The sequence below is a fragment of the Trachemys scripta genome, chromosome 4, assembly GCF_013100865.1.
Source record: "Trachemys scripta elegans isolate TJP31775 chromosome 4, CAS_Tse_1.0, whole genome shotgun sequence".
NCBI classification, from domain to species: domain Eukaryota; kingdom Metazoa; phylum Chordata; order Testudines; family Emydidae; genus Trachemys; species Trachemys scripta.
In genome coordinates, this window is record NC_048301.1 from 45,743,531 (window position 1) to 45,760,508 (window position 16,978).

General features: G+C 40.6%; 1 protein-coding gene across 1 annotated transcript in view; it reads right to left on the minus strand.

Annotated features, from left to right (window-relative positions):
* The window catches only part of BRMS1L (BRMS1 like transcriptional repressor), a 43,045-nt gene that overhangs the window by 19,854 nt on the left and 6,213 nt on the right, over positions 1–16,978 (minus strand). Inside the window, exons 2-4 of the mRNA XM_034769242.1 lie at positions 12,139–12,229; positions 10,421–10,548; positions 2,586–2,665 (exon numbers count right to left, since the gene is read on the minus strand). Of these exons, the coding sequence (XP_034625133.1) occupies positions 2,586–2,665; positions 10,421–10,548; positions 12,139–12,229 (299 nt within the window). The remainder of the gene's footprint in view (positions 1–2,585; positions 2,666–10,420; positions 10,549–12,138; positions 12,230–16,978) is intronic.

The following is a 16,978-nucleotide window of genomic DNA, read 5'->3' on the forward strand; positions in this document are numbered from 1 at the left end:
ATGTGTCAGTATATAATGCCTGCATCTGTGACTTTCACTCTATGCATCCGAAGAAGTGAGGTTTTTACTCACGAAAGCTTATGCCCAAATAAATCTGTTAGTCTTTATGGTGCCACCAGACTCCTTGTTGTTTTTGCAACCTAGAGTGTTGAACTGAAACACTCCTAAATCAGCAGTGACACAACCATACAATAGTTTAAAACATTGTAATTTAATTAGCACTTTTCAAAGGGGATATATAAACTCTTTAATTATAGGTATTGTACTAGCCCCTTCCTTCATTGACAAACAGAAGCAGATGCATACGCAAGCCTGGATTATCTATATAATCCAACAAATACTTCATCTGCTTTCCCATCCCTCAAGGTTGCTGGCTTTAAAGTTAAGAATGGTCATACCATGGATTTTATTTACACAATAGTACATATTTGACACAATAATTATAAACTGCTTAGATATGGCAATTAGACTTTTAAAGAAATTTAAAACCGTATCTGAAATCCCAGAACTGTGCAAGTCATTTTGCATTATGAGTTTTGGGCTTTGGGAAAGTACCTTTATTGCTCCTTTCAGTTGCAGGGGGGATAGTTCAGTGGTTTGAGCATTGGCCTGCTAAACCCAGGGTTACGAGTTCAATCCTTGAGGGTTCTGGGGTTGGGGATCTGGGGCAAAAATCTGTCTGGGGATTGGTCCTGCTTTGAGCAGGGGGTTGGACTAGATGACCTCCTGAGGTCCCTTCCAACCTTGATATTCTATGATTCTATGCCTCCTAAAGGATGACAAATATACATGCATCTTTGGAGGGTTTGGGTTTTTTTGTTTTTATTTGAATTGCAACAGATAATGACTCCTAGAAGGACTGAGAGAAAATAACGAAGAGGAAACACTCACTAGTCATATTCTCTTTTATCTACAATAGCACCTGAGGCAGTTCAGTTGGCTGAGAAATGATCTGGTACCAAAAAAACAGTTTCTACAGCTGCACCTAAAATTGCACTGGAATTCATCTCTTCTGTAATATAAAGGCTTGGATACCTGACTTGATTCATGAGAACATATCAGATTCCCTGTTGTCAAAGATATCCGAAATGTAAAGAAGAAAAAAAAAAACCACCACATGAAGGAAATACAAGAAAAGATAGAGGCTTTGGAAATTCAAGAAGAAAGCACCAAGACGCTTCCTCAAGTCCTTATTAAAAGGATAAGTTGCCAAGATGTAGATAAGAGAAAAGTTATATTTACCTCACTTTTAAATATACAAAATACTTATGTTCATACACATTTAACCTCCATTTAGAATTATAAGTCTGTTTCACAACTTTCTATTGTAACTTCCACAACAGGAGGGTTAGGAGGGTTAAGGCACTGGGTCTGGAGCGTTGGAAGCCAGATTGCAGGGTCCCACTGCCCAAGAATGGGGTCAGACATGGGGGAGTATGCTTCAGAGATACAGAGCTCGGAACAGTGATCAATCACTATCCAGACCCAGGAGGCTTAGAAGCACATGGAATTCAATCTCAGTAGACTGATGTCTATTCAGAAATGGACTAGATCAGGTTGTGACAATTTACATCCAGGTAAACAGGTAATAGTATCAAAATATGAAGATCCATATTAGTCCAGATATTTCTAGTATTATATGCACTCACAGAAAGAAATTCTGCTTGTAAAAACAAAAGCTTCCATCTCTGGGTTTAAAGGTTTTGATACTTTTTTCCACCTGAACAAGGATCAATAGAATTACCGTATATACTCATTCATTAGCCCGTTCGTTTATAAGACAACCCCCCCAAAATGGATAGGTAAAAATAGCAAAAACTGTATGACCCTTTCATAAGCCGACCCTATATTTCAGGGTTTGGAAAACTTTGGCTCCCAGCCCGTCAGGGTAAGCCACTTCCCGCAGCTCCCATTGGCTGGGAACGGTGAACCACGGCCACAGGGAGCTGAGGGGCTCCATGCCTGCAAATTCTCCAGGTAAACAAAACGACAGTGTATTAGATATTCAATTTAATGATTAAAATCATCAAATTTTGATGTAGACCCATTTATAAGCTGACCCCCGCTCTTTGATGCGTCACCTTTTTTACCAAAAATATTCGGCTTATGAATGAGTATATACAGTAATTGTTCTACAACTCTGTCTATGCAAATACTTTTCTATCAGAGATTCTACTGAAATAGAAACATGTCTAATTCTCTCGTGCCCATAAGCTGCTTTTAAAAATAGAATTATTGCAAAATGTGAGTGCTGTATTTATGGTAGAATACCACTAACTATTTTCTCAGATGCCTACTATATAAAAGAGATTCCAAAAATGATCGGAGGTCTTTTCAATCTTAGACGGGCCCTGTTAATGAAAGTAGTATTAATCTTGTTTATGTAAACCAAACTGACACCTAGCTGAGGTCTCATTTCTTTAAGTTGTTAAGGATGTATTTCTTTTGAAATTATAAAGAAAGTTACATCAAAATATTGAAGTTACAGCAATAATACAAACTTAAAATGGACCGATCTTGGAAACTGTTGCACATCCATTAAGGACAGACTTGATTAGCCACCAGTTTAAATAAGTTGACAATACCTCACAGTGCTGGCGAGAAGCTTGAATTTCACATTCATATTTGTTCTTTACAGACTCTAAACAGAGCTCTCTATAGATACCTGCAACCAGACAAATTACAGCATTATTACTTTAAAAAAAAAAAAAAAAAAAAGAGTAACTGATTTCAGAATTATCTGTCAAGATTGCTATTGCTAGCCCTAGAGTAATGCGCATATGCAAAAAAAATACTATTTTACATATTGACAGTGTTCAGACTGTACACAGAGTATAAAACTTGTATGGAAAAAATAACTGACTGAATTCAAGAGGCTGCAGAGAAAATTGTCCTCAATTTTGTTCACTTCTGTATTTATGCAGACTACAAGTTTATCTTGCTGGCAATATAGGTGGAAAAGAAACTAATTTATCCCATAAAATTCTGTCAATGCAACACAAGAGACTTACTATGTTACAGCTTTGCCACTTCTGGCTGAGATAACTTGGTGCATTGGAGGAAGACTGTTTCAAGCAGAGAGCGCAATATTTTTTAAAAAGGTACATTTATGTGCATACAGTGCACTAAGATAATGGGGCCACAACCTAGCTGAGGTCTCTAGGTGCTACCGCAGTATTGCGTTTAATAGTAATGAATGGGAGGCTAACAGAGACAGGGGCCCACATCACAAGCTTCCACAACCATTGATCTTGAGTGCAAACTTATGAGATAGGCCAAAGATTGAATTGGCCTTCACAACATCCCATGCTTAAAGTATAACAGGGTCCAAAAAAATAATTAGGTAAGTTCATGGTGGATAGCTCCATCAATGGCTATTAGCCAAAATAGTCAGGGACAAACACCATGCTCTGGGTGTCCCTAAACCGCTGACCACCAGAAATGGAACTGGATGACAGAAGATGGATCACCTGAGAAATTGCCCTGTTCTGTTCATTCCCTCTGAAGCATCTGGCAGCAGCCACTATCGGAAGACAGGTTAGTGGGCTAGATGGACCAATAGTCCAACCCAGTAGGGTTATTCTTGTGTTCACCTATGTGACCTAGGAGGACAAGCTTCTTGCTTGGAAAGCATAGGAACTGAAGTGCTCTTCCATTCTTATTAGTGGTCCATGTTGTTTCTCTTCTCTAACTGGAGAACTTGAATCTCCTGGACAGTCTCTTGCAGTTTTCAAAAATCACTGAATTCTCTGTAACCTCAAATTCTATTTGCATCCATTTCTGCTCATATAAGTTTTCAATTAAGGGCTCTCAATAGTTAAAATAGAATTAAAAACTGTCTTATGCCAGTACATTTGTTTGCAAATTCGGTTGGTCTTTCACAAGCACTTCCCCAATAAATGAGTACAAATTAGCAATTTCTCTACTCCCAAGGGAAAAAAAAAAAGTCACTTTTAAAAATTAAAAGGGCATTTTACACACCGATTTGAATAACCACTTTTATTAAAAATAAATACATACATACATACCTGTGTCAGCAAATATTAGCTTTTAAAAACTTTCAGCCTGCTTCTCCAACCCTCCCTACACAACAGATGTCAGATTAACATCTTAATCTAGCAATAAGAGACCTAGAATGAACAATTTCTATCACTGAAGTTTTACTCAATTATATCCCCCATCTAACACTGTGAAGGATTAAGATGTTAGAAGACAAATCATCACGTTTCTTAAATGTTCTTCTCATATTCAGTGAACTGCTTACCAACAAAACATCTTTTCAACTCACTTTTGGGTAATGAGAATATAGTATGGGTAACAGTTTTAGATATTAAGTTTAGAGTTTAAGAAATAGAGTTACTATAAAATAAAACTGAAATGAATGCTATTACTGATTAATGGGACATGATAATATAGCACTTCTGATTCAGGCTAGAATTAAAATTTCAAGTTAGTGGAGTGCACTTGCTTAGATGCTGTTTCACACCAATATGCAAGTTGGCTAAAGAAGCGAAGAGGCTGATAAAGTGTGCTGAGAAAAGATTTGGACTATTTGTTTTAAATCTTTTACCATTTGTTTATAACCTCCCTGGTTGCTAACTGACTGATGGCTGTGTATCCCAAGGTCCAGTGTGTTTCAGCAGCAGCAGTAAGAACTATAAGTGGACTACAAACTGCTGCATGTTGGGAAAACTTCCTGGGTCCTGCCAGAGTACCCTCTGCCTTCCCAACAGGAAGTTTTAGCATTGAAGCAGGGAGCCTGAAGCAAGCAGAGAAGAGGCTGCTGGACTGCAATCCTGATGTTTCCTTACAAAATGAAGCTTTGTTTCTGGTCGTTTGTCTCAGTGGGTCTTTACTGAGGTGACCACATGCTGGCACACAATGCCAAGCACACTGAGGAATCTCAAGCCCAGTTCCCCAAAGTTTTGTAAAAAGCTACAAGGCAGACATACCTGATTCTTGTACAATCTCAAACTGGGGTGGTGAACAGTAGGGGGATTACAGATGGAACAAAAACACTGTTGAACTGTGAAATCTGGTCTTTTGTGTACTTTTACCCTATACTATACAGATTTCACCAGTGTTTTTCAAACTGGGGATCCCGACCCAAAAGGAGGCCATGGGGGAGAGGGGAGTTGAAAGGTTATATTGGGGGTGGGGTTGCAGTATTGCCACCCTTACTTCTGTGCTACCTTCAGAGCTGGGCAGCCAGAGAGCAGCAGCTTCTGGCCAGGTCAAATACCATGACAATTTAGAAAACTTCTGTAGCAGAGAATGTAACCACCTGTTTAATGTATTAAACATGAAAAGCTTCTCAAAATTATTTGAGTTTTCCTCTCCAAGAAGTAGGACTATGTGTATCTGTATTTGGATGATTCATGGTAAGGGTGGTGTTCCTCAACACTGAGAACAAGACTACTGACTATGTTAAATATCCCAACCCTGGATAACATTGGTATGTGCACGTATGGAAGATCTTGCACTTTTCAGAGGACAAATCACAGTATTATAATGCAAATGAACTGAGTAGCTTTCCTCTTCAAATAATTTGTTCAAGAATGAGGTCTAATATTGCTTTATGTCAGCACCTTTCATAGTATCTGAGTTGCTATGTCAGTTTTCTATGATCCCAGCCAGGGGCGGCGAGTTGTATGGGCCTGTGGTGCCCGGGCTCCATGAATATTCAGGGCCTGGGGGTCCAGGTCCACCAATGTTTGGGGCCGGATCTCTCCCCTGGCTCCGCCTGCTGCTCCCACGTGCCTCTCAGCCCTCCCTGCTGTCCCTGGGAGATTTAAAAGGGCCCAGGGGTCCCCAGCTACTGCCACCACCGGCAGCATAGCAGGACTGGTTACGCTGTTACATGGGCAGTGTAGTCACCCTTTATAGCCATAGGAGAGCTCTCCCGGCAATAAAAAATAACCATCCCGAACGAGGGGTAAGCACGGTCTATACTGGCGCTTTTCAGCGCTAAAACTTTTGTCGTTCAGGGGTGTGTTTTTTCACACCCCTGAACGACTAAATTTTTAGCGCTGAAAGTGAAAGTGTAGACACAGCCTAGGACGACTTCCTGCCCGCTCCACTCCGGGAAGTGGCCAGCACATCCCTGCAGCCCCGGTGGGGGGGGGTGGGGGTGTAAGTGTGCGCATGTGCGTGTCCACACGCTGCCCCCGACCCAACCGCGGAGCCACTGCCAGAGGGGTGTGCAGGCCGCTTTCAGGAGCTGGCACCACCCCAGGTAACCAACGACCCCCTGCTGCACCCCAACTTCCTGCCCCATCCCAGAAAGTCACCATTGATGTAGTGTCAGTGTGGATACTGTGTTGCTTACATCAACTGTCAGTGGCTTTCAGGAACCACCCCACAATGCCTCACACTGACAATACAATTGGTACAAGCACTCCTAGTAAGGATGCGCACTGCCAACATAAGTAGCCAAACGTGCGTGCATACACACACACACACACACACACGTACGTGATTTGATAACTGCAGTAGCTGTATTCTGACATAAGTTAGGTCAACATAATTTAGTAGTGTAGACATGGCCTGACAACATAACTTGTGCAGGGAATGCAGGAAAAGTAGGTTGCAAGAGTTTCTTCTAGAGCAGTGGTTCTCAACCAGGGGTACACATACCACTTGGGGTACTCAGAGGTCTTCCAGGGGGTACTTCAACTCATCTAGATAGTGCCCTAGTTTTACAACAGGCTACATAAAAATCACTAGCAAAACCAGTACAAACTAAAATTTCACACGACTTCTTTATACTGCTCTATATACACTATACACTGTAATGCAAGTCCAATATTTATATTCCAATTGATTTTATAATCACATGGTAAAAATGAGAAAGTAAGCAAAATTTTCAGTAATTGTGTGCTATGACACTTTTGTATTTTCGTGTCTGATTTTGTAAGCAAGTAGTTTAAGCTAGGTGAAACTTGGGGGTACACTAGACTAATCAGACTCCTGAAAGGGGTACAGTAGTCTGGCAAGATTCAGAACCACTGTTCTAGAGGCCAGGGTTTCCTGAGTGACAGTAAGAAACCCAAAAAGTGAAAAAGGAGTCTGTCCACACTAGCATGGCCCAAGTGAAGCAAATGGAAACTGCTGGAGCTTACTTCATTATTTCCCCTCAGGGAGGAGTTTACCATCATGTACATCAAGTTCTTTGATAGGAAGTCTCCTCATAGGAAATGCTGTGTCCTTCTCCAGATAAAAGCGGTGTTTAATTTGAGCAGGCTCATTAGTAGGGCCCTACCAAATTCACAGCTGTGAAAAATGCTGTCATGGATTGTGAAATCTGGTCTTTTGTGTACTTTTACCCTATACTATACAGATTTCACCAGTGTTTTTCAAACTGGGGATCCCGACCCAAAAGGAGGCCATGGGGGAGAGGGGAGTTGAAAGGTTATATTGGGGGTGGGGTCGCGGTATTGCCACCCTTACTTCTGTGCTACCTTCAGAGCTGGGCAGCCAGAGAGCAGCAGCTTCTGGCCAGATGCCCAGCTCTGAAGGCAGCGCCTCACCAGCAGCAGTGCAGAAGTAAGGGTAGCAATACCATACCATGCCATCCTTACTTCTGTGCCATTGCTGGCGACGGCGCTGCCTTCAGAGCTGGGCTCCCGGCCAGCAGCCACTGCTCTCCAGCCACCCAGCTCTGAAGCAGCATTGCAGAAATAAGGGTGGCAATACCGTGACCCCTCCTACAATAACTTTGTTTCTCCACCCAAGCTCCTTTTGGGTCAGGACCCCTACAATTACAGCACTGAAATTTCAGATTTAAATATCTGAAAGCATGAAATTGATGATTTTTTAAAAATCTTATTACCATGAAATTAACCAAAACAGACCATGAATTTGGTAGGGCCCTACTCATTAGGTAAATCCTATCCCTATCGACACTGCAGACAAGTTTACCTTTCTTTCCAGCCTTTTGGTCTTTGCAGCTTCTAATGATGTCCTCCAAGGCAGCAGGTAAGGGAATGTATAGATCTAGTTTGGTCCCTGACAGACAGTCTCATCCTCCTGCCCTCTCTCTTTTAAGGGCAAGGGGGAGACCAGGAAGAATTATCCAGCAAGCTCTAGTCTTGCTACTACCCTGCGTGGGTCTTGTACTATTCTGGGACAAATAGTACAAGACAAACTTCCTTCTCCTAAGCTTCCTGCTCAGCTTCTGATAGCTGACCCTTAATTCCAGCAGTAATCCATCTGTTTAGATTTCATAGCTTTCTTTTTCCTTACTGTTTTCTCAAGATTTGAGAAAAGCCATTTTTGAGTCTAGTGATTATGATTATGATTGCTTCCACAACTAACCCAGGCTTTTGGAGTTTTCTCTAGAACCAACTCCTCTGAATCTGATTCAGAGAGATGCCTAGTCTGAGTGGGGAAGACAATGAATTTCTTCTTCAACTTGAAAGGTATTCGTGATACAGTAGCTCCGACTGGGTAAGGCCTGCTTACTTTTCTCTCTCTCTCTCTGCCTTTTAGGGTTACTCTCAGATTCTGAAGGAGACATGGTAATGGGCTCCCCAACTGCACTGAAGATGTGAATGGGTCAGGGAATCTCAATATATTGCCTCTCCATACCATTGTGACTCCAGACTCAGTAGCGTAGCTAGGAGGGGAGCAGGGCAGCGGCCGCTCTCCTGCTGAGCACAAGCGGCGCCTTTTCAATTTCTTGGTGCTTTTTTAATTTTTACTCACCCAGCGGCGCTTTTACTGATGGGGCGGCGCTCCAGGTTTTCGGCGACAGGTCCTTCACTCGCTCCGGGTGTGTTCAGCAGCACCAAAGGACCTGCCGCCGAAATGCCGCTGAAGACCCGGAGTGCCGCCCTGTCAGTAAATGTGCCGCTGGGTGAGTAAAAGCGCTGCAGCGGGTGGCACCTTTTTGGTGATTGCTCCCCCGTTTGCTACACCTAGCTACACCACTGCTTGCAGTACAGGTCTGAGGTTTGAGCCAGGGGATCCAAGACCTAGGTTAGGATAACAAGGCACATTACAACATATGTCAATCCCAGGGGAAAGACCAATTCTGAAGAGGATATCTAGGATTGAAGAAGGGTTAGGTGATCTTTCTGGGGGAAAGAATGACTAGCCCCCGAAATCCTAAATTATCCTTATATGAGGGAGCAGTAGGGAAAACCTCATTGAGAGGAACCCACAGAATAAAGAGAAGATCCCTCTTGATCCTCTGGGCCTGACCTGCTTTTGCTTTATGGCCTGGAGTTGAGTGATGAGGAAAAAGATTTTGGCAGTACTTGTGATCACCAGCACTAATGATGCAAGCCAAGGCAGTTTTGTACTTTTTCAGATTGTTTAGCTGTATTTCATTTCTGCTGGTTCTCCCTTCAGAGGAGGTAGGCATGGTTCCTCGTGGCTCTTTTCTAACCTGTCCTAGGGGACACCTCTTTCCTACCACAGACAGGTTGAGCATCTGTGGATTAATCTGGTTGAAGAGGTCACCATCCAAAAAACTTTGTAATGGGGTAGAACAAGAGGAGCAGATCTTTGTTTTCCTCTTCAATTTCTTTGTCATGTCAGCATACCCTGTAACTGCCATGAGGCATGGCTAATACTCTACCTCAGCAGACAAAATGGAGTTGACAAGAGTTCTTATTAAAACTGTATCCAGATGTTAAGATCCAATTTAGCTAAATGCTCAGAGTTTAAAATTCCTGGAATTATTTGTTTTTTCTTTTTTGGGTTCAGAATTGCACAACTGCTGTAGACCCATTGTTAAGGAATTTACATGCCCTATATCCTCTGCACAGTAAGGTCTGGAGACATGCATTACAAGGCAGCTGAACTGGTTATACAAAACTATAACCAGAAACTATTTTAGACAGTGTTAGAGTATATTCAGTGTGTTAGATGTTAAAAATTACAAGCTTAAGTGTGCTTGTGTATCATATTGTCTTCTAGCACTGTACGTTAAGGGATCTAACAAGTTCTAATAAAATACAGTAGCAGTTTTAAAGTTTGTAAAAGACAACTCGCATCACAACTCAAAACAAGATTTTTAAAGCTGTAAAGAAAGTACTCAAAAATTTTATCAATTTGAGATTAATCCAAGGGCAAAAGTCTCCTTCACATTTTCATATCCTTTATTTTTGAAATCCTCTGACACTAATAGAAATAGCAGCCCTTATTAATGCAGAAGTGTAATCATTTTGTACAATGCTACAGAGACAGAGAACAGATGTGGCACAAGTTAACATCACACTACCTAGGGTTTAATCAGATGGTACCTTGAGGAGACAGACAGACAATCTATTCTGCTAAAAAAGTGTCCATTAGATTTCTCTTCTGAGGTATTACAAATTTATAATAGTCACATGTTCTAGAATGAGTCAACTGACTTTAAAGTTGCATAGTAGATCTACACTGTTAAACAGCAACAATCATGTCACATTCCTACCTGCCACCTTTGTTCGGATTTGCATGTTTTCTTGTAAAGCTGCCAATGGTTCCAAGTATTCTTGTGCCTTTCCAGCTATAACCTCCTGTAGTTTTGCATCCACTTGGCTTAATCTTTCTTTGTAAAGTCTTAAAATAAAAATGTAGCGTATTACTTAAGAGCCAATACAAGCAGAATAGCAGAAATGAAAGTTTCGTATGCAAAAATTCTTTAGACGATCCCATATCTACAGTCAAAGTTTAATAATCCCATGACAGATCTACTAAAACCTAGAAATCTAAATCTGGTGCCACTCTAAATTCCAAGACAAAAGTCACTTTGAAAGTAAACTATTTTCTTTTTGTATACTTCACCCTTCTAGGAAAGATGTACAAGCATAGCATTTCTATCCCTTCTTTCTGAAGATGGAATCACAGATATTAATGGCATTGCAGAGTATGATCGCTTCAACAACAACAAAAAAACCAACACCACACACTTTCCCCTTGGTATTGGTGACTAGGAACTGGTGATGGTATACAGAAACTTTTACGATGATTACCCAGATTGTCAGCAACTGAATTATCAAATAACACTACATGCAAAAAGATGAGCAACCTACATGAAAAGATGAGCCTTCATATCAGTTCTTAGTGGACAGATTCTGCATACCACATAAAATATTCCCACCATAACACTAACTGGCACCTTCAGCTAAGATATCGCATACTCAACTGGCATGGAAAATGAGCTGATATTTTAAAACCTCTAAAATTGCTCCCTTCTGAACAAGTTGATATTAATTGGCAGAGCGATGTGGGAAAAATCCTTTACCTACAGAACGGACAGGTTAAGTCTGAAGATCACAATGTATCTATTAAACAGTTTTTACAGTTCGTAAGACAACAGAGCCCCATTCTCAAGTGGAGCCTCTGGGTTCAATAGTGATAACTTTTAAAAAATGTTGCAGATCAGTTAAGTTGAAAGCTGAATGGTCAACCATCAATACTAGCTCACCTGCTTGTTTTAGTTTTCACTTCATGTCTATTAAAGATAAACCTATCTAGAGCAGTGAAGGAGAGAAGTAGGCTGATAGAACTTAAATAGGTATCAATTGCTGCTAAAGCACAAATTTTTGACCTTACAGAATTATTTCTGAAAACAAAATGTAAATGACAATTCAAAACACACCTTTATTGGTGAGACTATCAGCTGAGAGAGAAGTCAAATTTTGCAGTCTGTTACACTGATGTTGAAAACTTAATTTTAGACAGGCTTTTAATTAATGCTGGGGGAATGCCTCTGTTGCATATATAGTGGTACCAATGACATAGGGAAGCAAAAGGGGTCCTGATGCCACCTCCACAAGAATGCAGGTCTACATATATCCCCTCAGCATTCTGGGACAGGAGACTCATGCTGGCACCTCCACCCAGCAACTGCATTTGAGATCCCTTTTCTTACTCTAAATCTACATTTATCTTCCCACTAAAAATTCTACTAAGAGAATAAAGTAGAAATTTGACTACCCGCACAATTATTTCATCTCAGAATGCCAATTTAACATTATGCTCTTTAGAAAGAGTCAACAGCTGCTGGAATGGTAGAATCCTCTTCCAGATAAGAGTAATTCCTGCAACACAGGAAAAGAAAGACTGACTGTTCGTGGTCACTTATAGCACTACTGAAAGAATGAGCCCCCAAAGGAAGAGACTTTTTAAAAATGTTTGACTACTTACTGATCTTTGAGGTCTGTAAATTGTTTTTCAAGATTGGACATTTCATCTAAGCATTCCATTCTTCTTCTTTCACAGTCCTCATCATCCATTTCTGAAAATTAAAAGGGTTTTTTTGGGAGAATAATATCTCAGAATAAATTTGTTGGAAATGAAGTTACCAGTTTTGTACAACTGAAACCCAAGCTAACAATAAACAATTTATGAAAAACTAAACCAGCTACTGATGTTCTGTAAGCTAAAGATTTAGCTATAAGCGGATATAAAGTCCCTGCTGAAGACAATTCCAAATTTCAAAGCTACCTTACATTTGCTGTGGTATATAAAAGAAATTAACCTAACTGGGTTTCTTCTAGAATTAGAAGAAATGGAGATCAGTTTAGTTAGTTGAAGCAATAGCAATCCACACAAAATGAGTGCATAGTCCATGGAGTTGTATTGGTTATCCATAGACTGATATTTTGTATAGATTAACCTCCACTAAAAAAAGAAAGTCATAGTTCTTCAGTTTTGAAGACTATTTTCATTATATTAATTGCTTTCTTGGTTTTGCAGCCAAAAGAGCTCATGTATAGGAATCTCCCTCATTTATCTTAGGCTAGGTCTATACTACCCGCCTGAATCGGCGGGTAGAAATCGACCTCTCAGGGATCGATTTATCGCGTCCCATTGGGACGCGACAATCGATCCCCGAATCGACGCTCTTACTCCACCAGCGGAGGTGGGAGTAAGCACCGTCAACAGGAAGCCGCAGAGGTCGATTTTGCCGCCGTCCTCACAGCGGGGTAAGTCGGCTGCGATACGTCGAATTCAGCTACGCTATTCACGTAGCTGAATTTGCGTATCTTAAATCGACTCCCCCCTGTAGTGTAGATGTAGCCTCAGTGCCTATTTAAATAAATATTTTAAAGCAATGCAATAAAAACAGATTCATCACCATTGCCAGAGTTATTTTATTGACATTTCTGAATATTTCCTTAAATATACTTGCATTTAGAGATCAAAGTACCATTTTTTTTTTAAAAGCAAGGAATGTTGGATTTTGGCAAAGATCTTCTGCCAGACTTCCTAAAAACTTTGTTTGACACCTCCTATTACCACAGAGGTATGCAGAGGCTTAGTTGCTTTCTTAATTTAGATGCAGATAAATGTTAAATGTCCTAGAAATGGAGAGAATCCCCGATGGTATTGGATACGTGCTCCAAATCTTATCTTTTTTCATGGTGGAATTTGCCTTTTTGTTCTCTATAACGTACAAGAGAACTTGAAAAGTGTTTTTCCACAAGAGTTTCTGCTTTGTCGTCCCCCCCCGCTGCCCCATCCTCTTTTAGGAGTTTCTCACCTAATCTTTCCCAGAGGACTTATTGGCAGAAGAGAAGGGAAAGTGTCTCAAGAGATGCGTATTGTGAGCTCTCACCACTCAAAGGCAGGGGAGTCAGAAGAAAGTTAGCTAGATGCACCAGAGTTCAGCAAGCATGAGCAAACACAAAATTTTAAGTGCGGACACAGAGTTATTTAAAGGACATTTCTGTTCACCCCTACAATATCATGGGGTGGAGACAAGAGAATTTCATTAGCACTGAATGTGTCAGATCTATTAATGAGGACAGATATAATTCTCTTGTACACAGACAGGTCATCCCCTAGAGCAATTGGTGCTGTCTCTGAACAATACCTTGTCCCTAAACTCTAAAATAACCAGGATACCAGCAGAGCACTATTGACTCTGGAGCTTTTTTGACTAGCTTCTTGACTAGCTTGCCTGGAAAACAGAGACAAGGTGGGTTTGATAATACCACCTTTTTTTTAGTTCAACTTCTGTTCATGATAGAGATACAACCTCCTGAAGAAAAGCGTATCGGATGGTAACTGGCAAGGTCACTAGGATTTAGTAGTAGCGGTGGCGGCAGGAGCATCTTTAGCACTGGTCAGGCTATTGTCTATTTCTTGGTTAGAAAGGAGAATTTCCTATTTGAGAGACATGCTACCATCTTTTAGGAATGGTTCCAAGTGTTCTCAGCTCTTTTATTAGCTTGGAAGAGTTAAAAAGACATGTGACAGTTCCAGTTGCTGTTAGTATTTCCATGACTACTACTTGGACAGACAGGCTGCATTGTTTGTGAGGAAGGGTTGTCTTAGACCCATTGTTCTTGATGTCCCCATGAGGCCACTTCAGATAGGAGTTCTCTCTCTGAAGTACAGCGACAATTCCTCACAGATATCCAGATGGAGAGAGTCTGGATTTACAACACCAGTCGGATCCGGTCCCAAGGAGCTCTGCCAAGTGCGACCATACTATGCTCTTTTGACTCCTCCTTAACTGCAGCATAAGTTTGCCATGGGGAATTTTAACAAAGTGTCTGTATCAGACTGATTTACACAAATACCACTCAAGTCTTCAACCTCCTTATTTTTTGTTAAACATAGCAATCTGCATGGGTGATGACATGGAAGGCACAGCTTCAATGCCTGCATATCAACAGTTGTCCTGTGGTGATAAATATAGTGCTTGCTGGTTTCTTCCACTCCTAGGCTTCTCGGCTGGATGGAATCTTCTGCAACTACACTGTAATTGGGAGGGGCATTTAAGCTTTTGGGGGTGCGGGGCAAACTTTGGTGATAGCTTCTTTGTGCCTGGAGACATGATGAAAGGGAGGAAAGGAACAATTTATTATTTGAATTCCATCAGCCTCTAGGAGCCTCAGTCAAGGACCAGGATCCCATAATGCTGTGTGTTCATACAGTGCCTAGCAAAAAGTTGGTCCCTCCAGGGTTATAAAATGTAGCACAGCATCACACACACACACACATCTTGATTCTCAAAGGTACTGGGAACCCAAAAGTCCAGCTGAAGTTAATGGAAGTTGTGGGTGCTAGACATCTCTGAAAAAAGTCAGCCCTGTTCAAAGTTTATTACTTTACACAGCATGGCTTTTTTTTTTTTTAAATGTATTGTGCACACAGCAATACAGATTAGCTGAGTAAGACAAACCAGATGCAAGACTGAATCTCTTACTTTCCTGCTTGAAGTAGCTGTATAAACCAGGGGTAGGCAACCTGCGGCATGCGAGCTGATTTTCAGTGGCACTCACACTGCCTAGGTCCTGGCCACCGGTCTGGGGGGCTCTGCATTTTAATTTAATTTTAAATGAAGCTTCTTAAAACATTTTAAAAACCTTATTTACTTTAAATACAACAATAGTTTAGTTCTATAGTATAGACTTATAGAAAGGGACCTTCTCAAAATGTTTAAATGTATTACTGGCACGCGAAACCTTAAATTAGAGTGAATAAATGAAGACTTGGCACACCACTTCTGAAAGGTTGCCGACCCCTGGTATAAATTCTCAACTGATTTTCTAAGGCAAAAAAGTTACCTGCATACACATAGTATACTAATTTAAAGAGGCAACACCTCCGTATTGAGTAAACAACAGTGACTACCATAACTTGGTGCAAAAAACCCTCTCAAATTGAAAGAAATCCAGCAAAATATGGACTACCCTGCAAAAGCTGGTGAAAAATTGCTTTGAATTTTACATTGCAAGATGCTCCTGACCCTGCAAATTTGGTGATTAAAAATGTTTAAAACTCAATTTGCATACCTTATTCTCGAGCAACACAAGTAATTGTGTGGTTATTGCAGCTCAGTTTCCCTTATAAACCTGAGTTTGCTCACAAATCTAGTCACCTCAGCCTGAAAACTGGCAGGTTAGGTTTACAGCGGATAGAATTTTCCTACAAAAATTGAGGCAAATTGAGGTTGATGTGTCACAACCACACTAATACAATGAACTATATACAAGGGTGAAGAATCACCAGATTTCTACTGCATTAATAACCCAAAGTCACTTTAAAAATAGCCCAATCTGTATACCGAAGTGAAGATTTTTATTAAATACATTGTTATTTGATGTAAGACCAAACAAAAGCTTTAATTAGATACCTAGATTTGATTAAAAATAAAAAAAAGCTACATGCCCTAGCAGAAGTTCATCCACATTAGCAACAAAGCTATGAGATGGCAATCAAATTCAAAAATCAAAACCCCCATTCTGGTACCTGTATCCCAAGAGAGGGTTGGCAGATGTTTCAAACAAAATATGGCTAATGACAGAATTAAAAATAGCAGTCTTCATCAGAAGTAGAATGCTTCTGTTGGTGGTCACACATATCACCAGTGAACAGTGCAATCATTTCATTGGTGCAAACTGTTCACAACAGATTTCGTGTCACTGCATATATGCTCGTGTCACTGCATATATGGTCCAACACAAAGAATGTTTTTTAAAAGTTCCTCTTGCATCTTGTTGCACAGTTTTGTTTTTATCAAGTTCATCTGAGAAAATCTTTCAACTGCAGTGTTGCTAGAAGGTAGCAACAGCAACAAAAGAGCAAATAAGCCAAGTCCACTAAGTCTTTGTCTCCAGCAGCAGTGTGTTCAAGAACTTCAACCCAAATCTACTCTACTTAGTTGTCTTGAGTATGCCAGTGAACCATAGGCAAAACTCTTTACTGTTGCTTCAACTGTCCAAGGTCTCTACAAAACAATGGTTGATATTTCATCTAGGTCATGCGGGGTTGAGCACAATACAAAGACTGAAAGGGATTTAATCACTGAACGTTTGATGGTGATCTCTGTTTCACAAATTCCAACATGAAACCTCGACACCTACTTTTGATGTCTTTGACAACAGGAACACTTAGTGTGTATTTTGAAAGTTCCAGCTGAAAAGCGACTCCAAAATAGACTGCACAAAATGGTAAGTAATTTGACCCAAAGGTGAGGTCTTAGTTTAACACAGCAGTCCAGTTCTCAAAAAAAAAAACAAAAAAAAAAAAA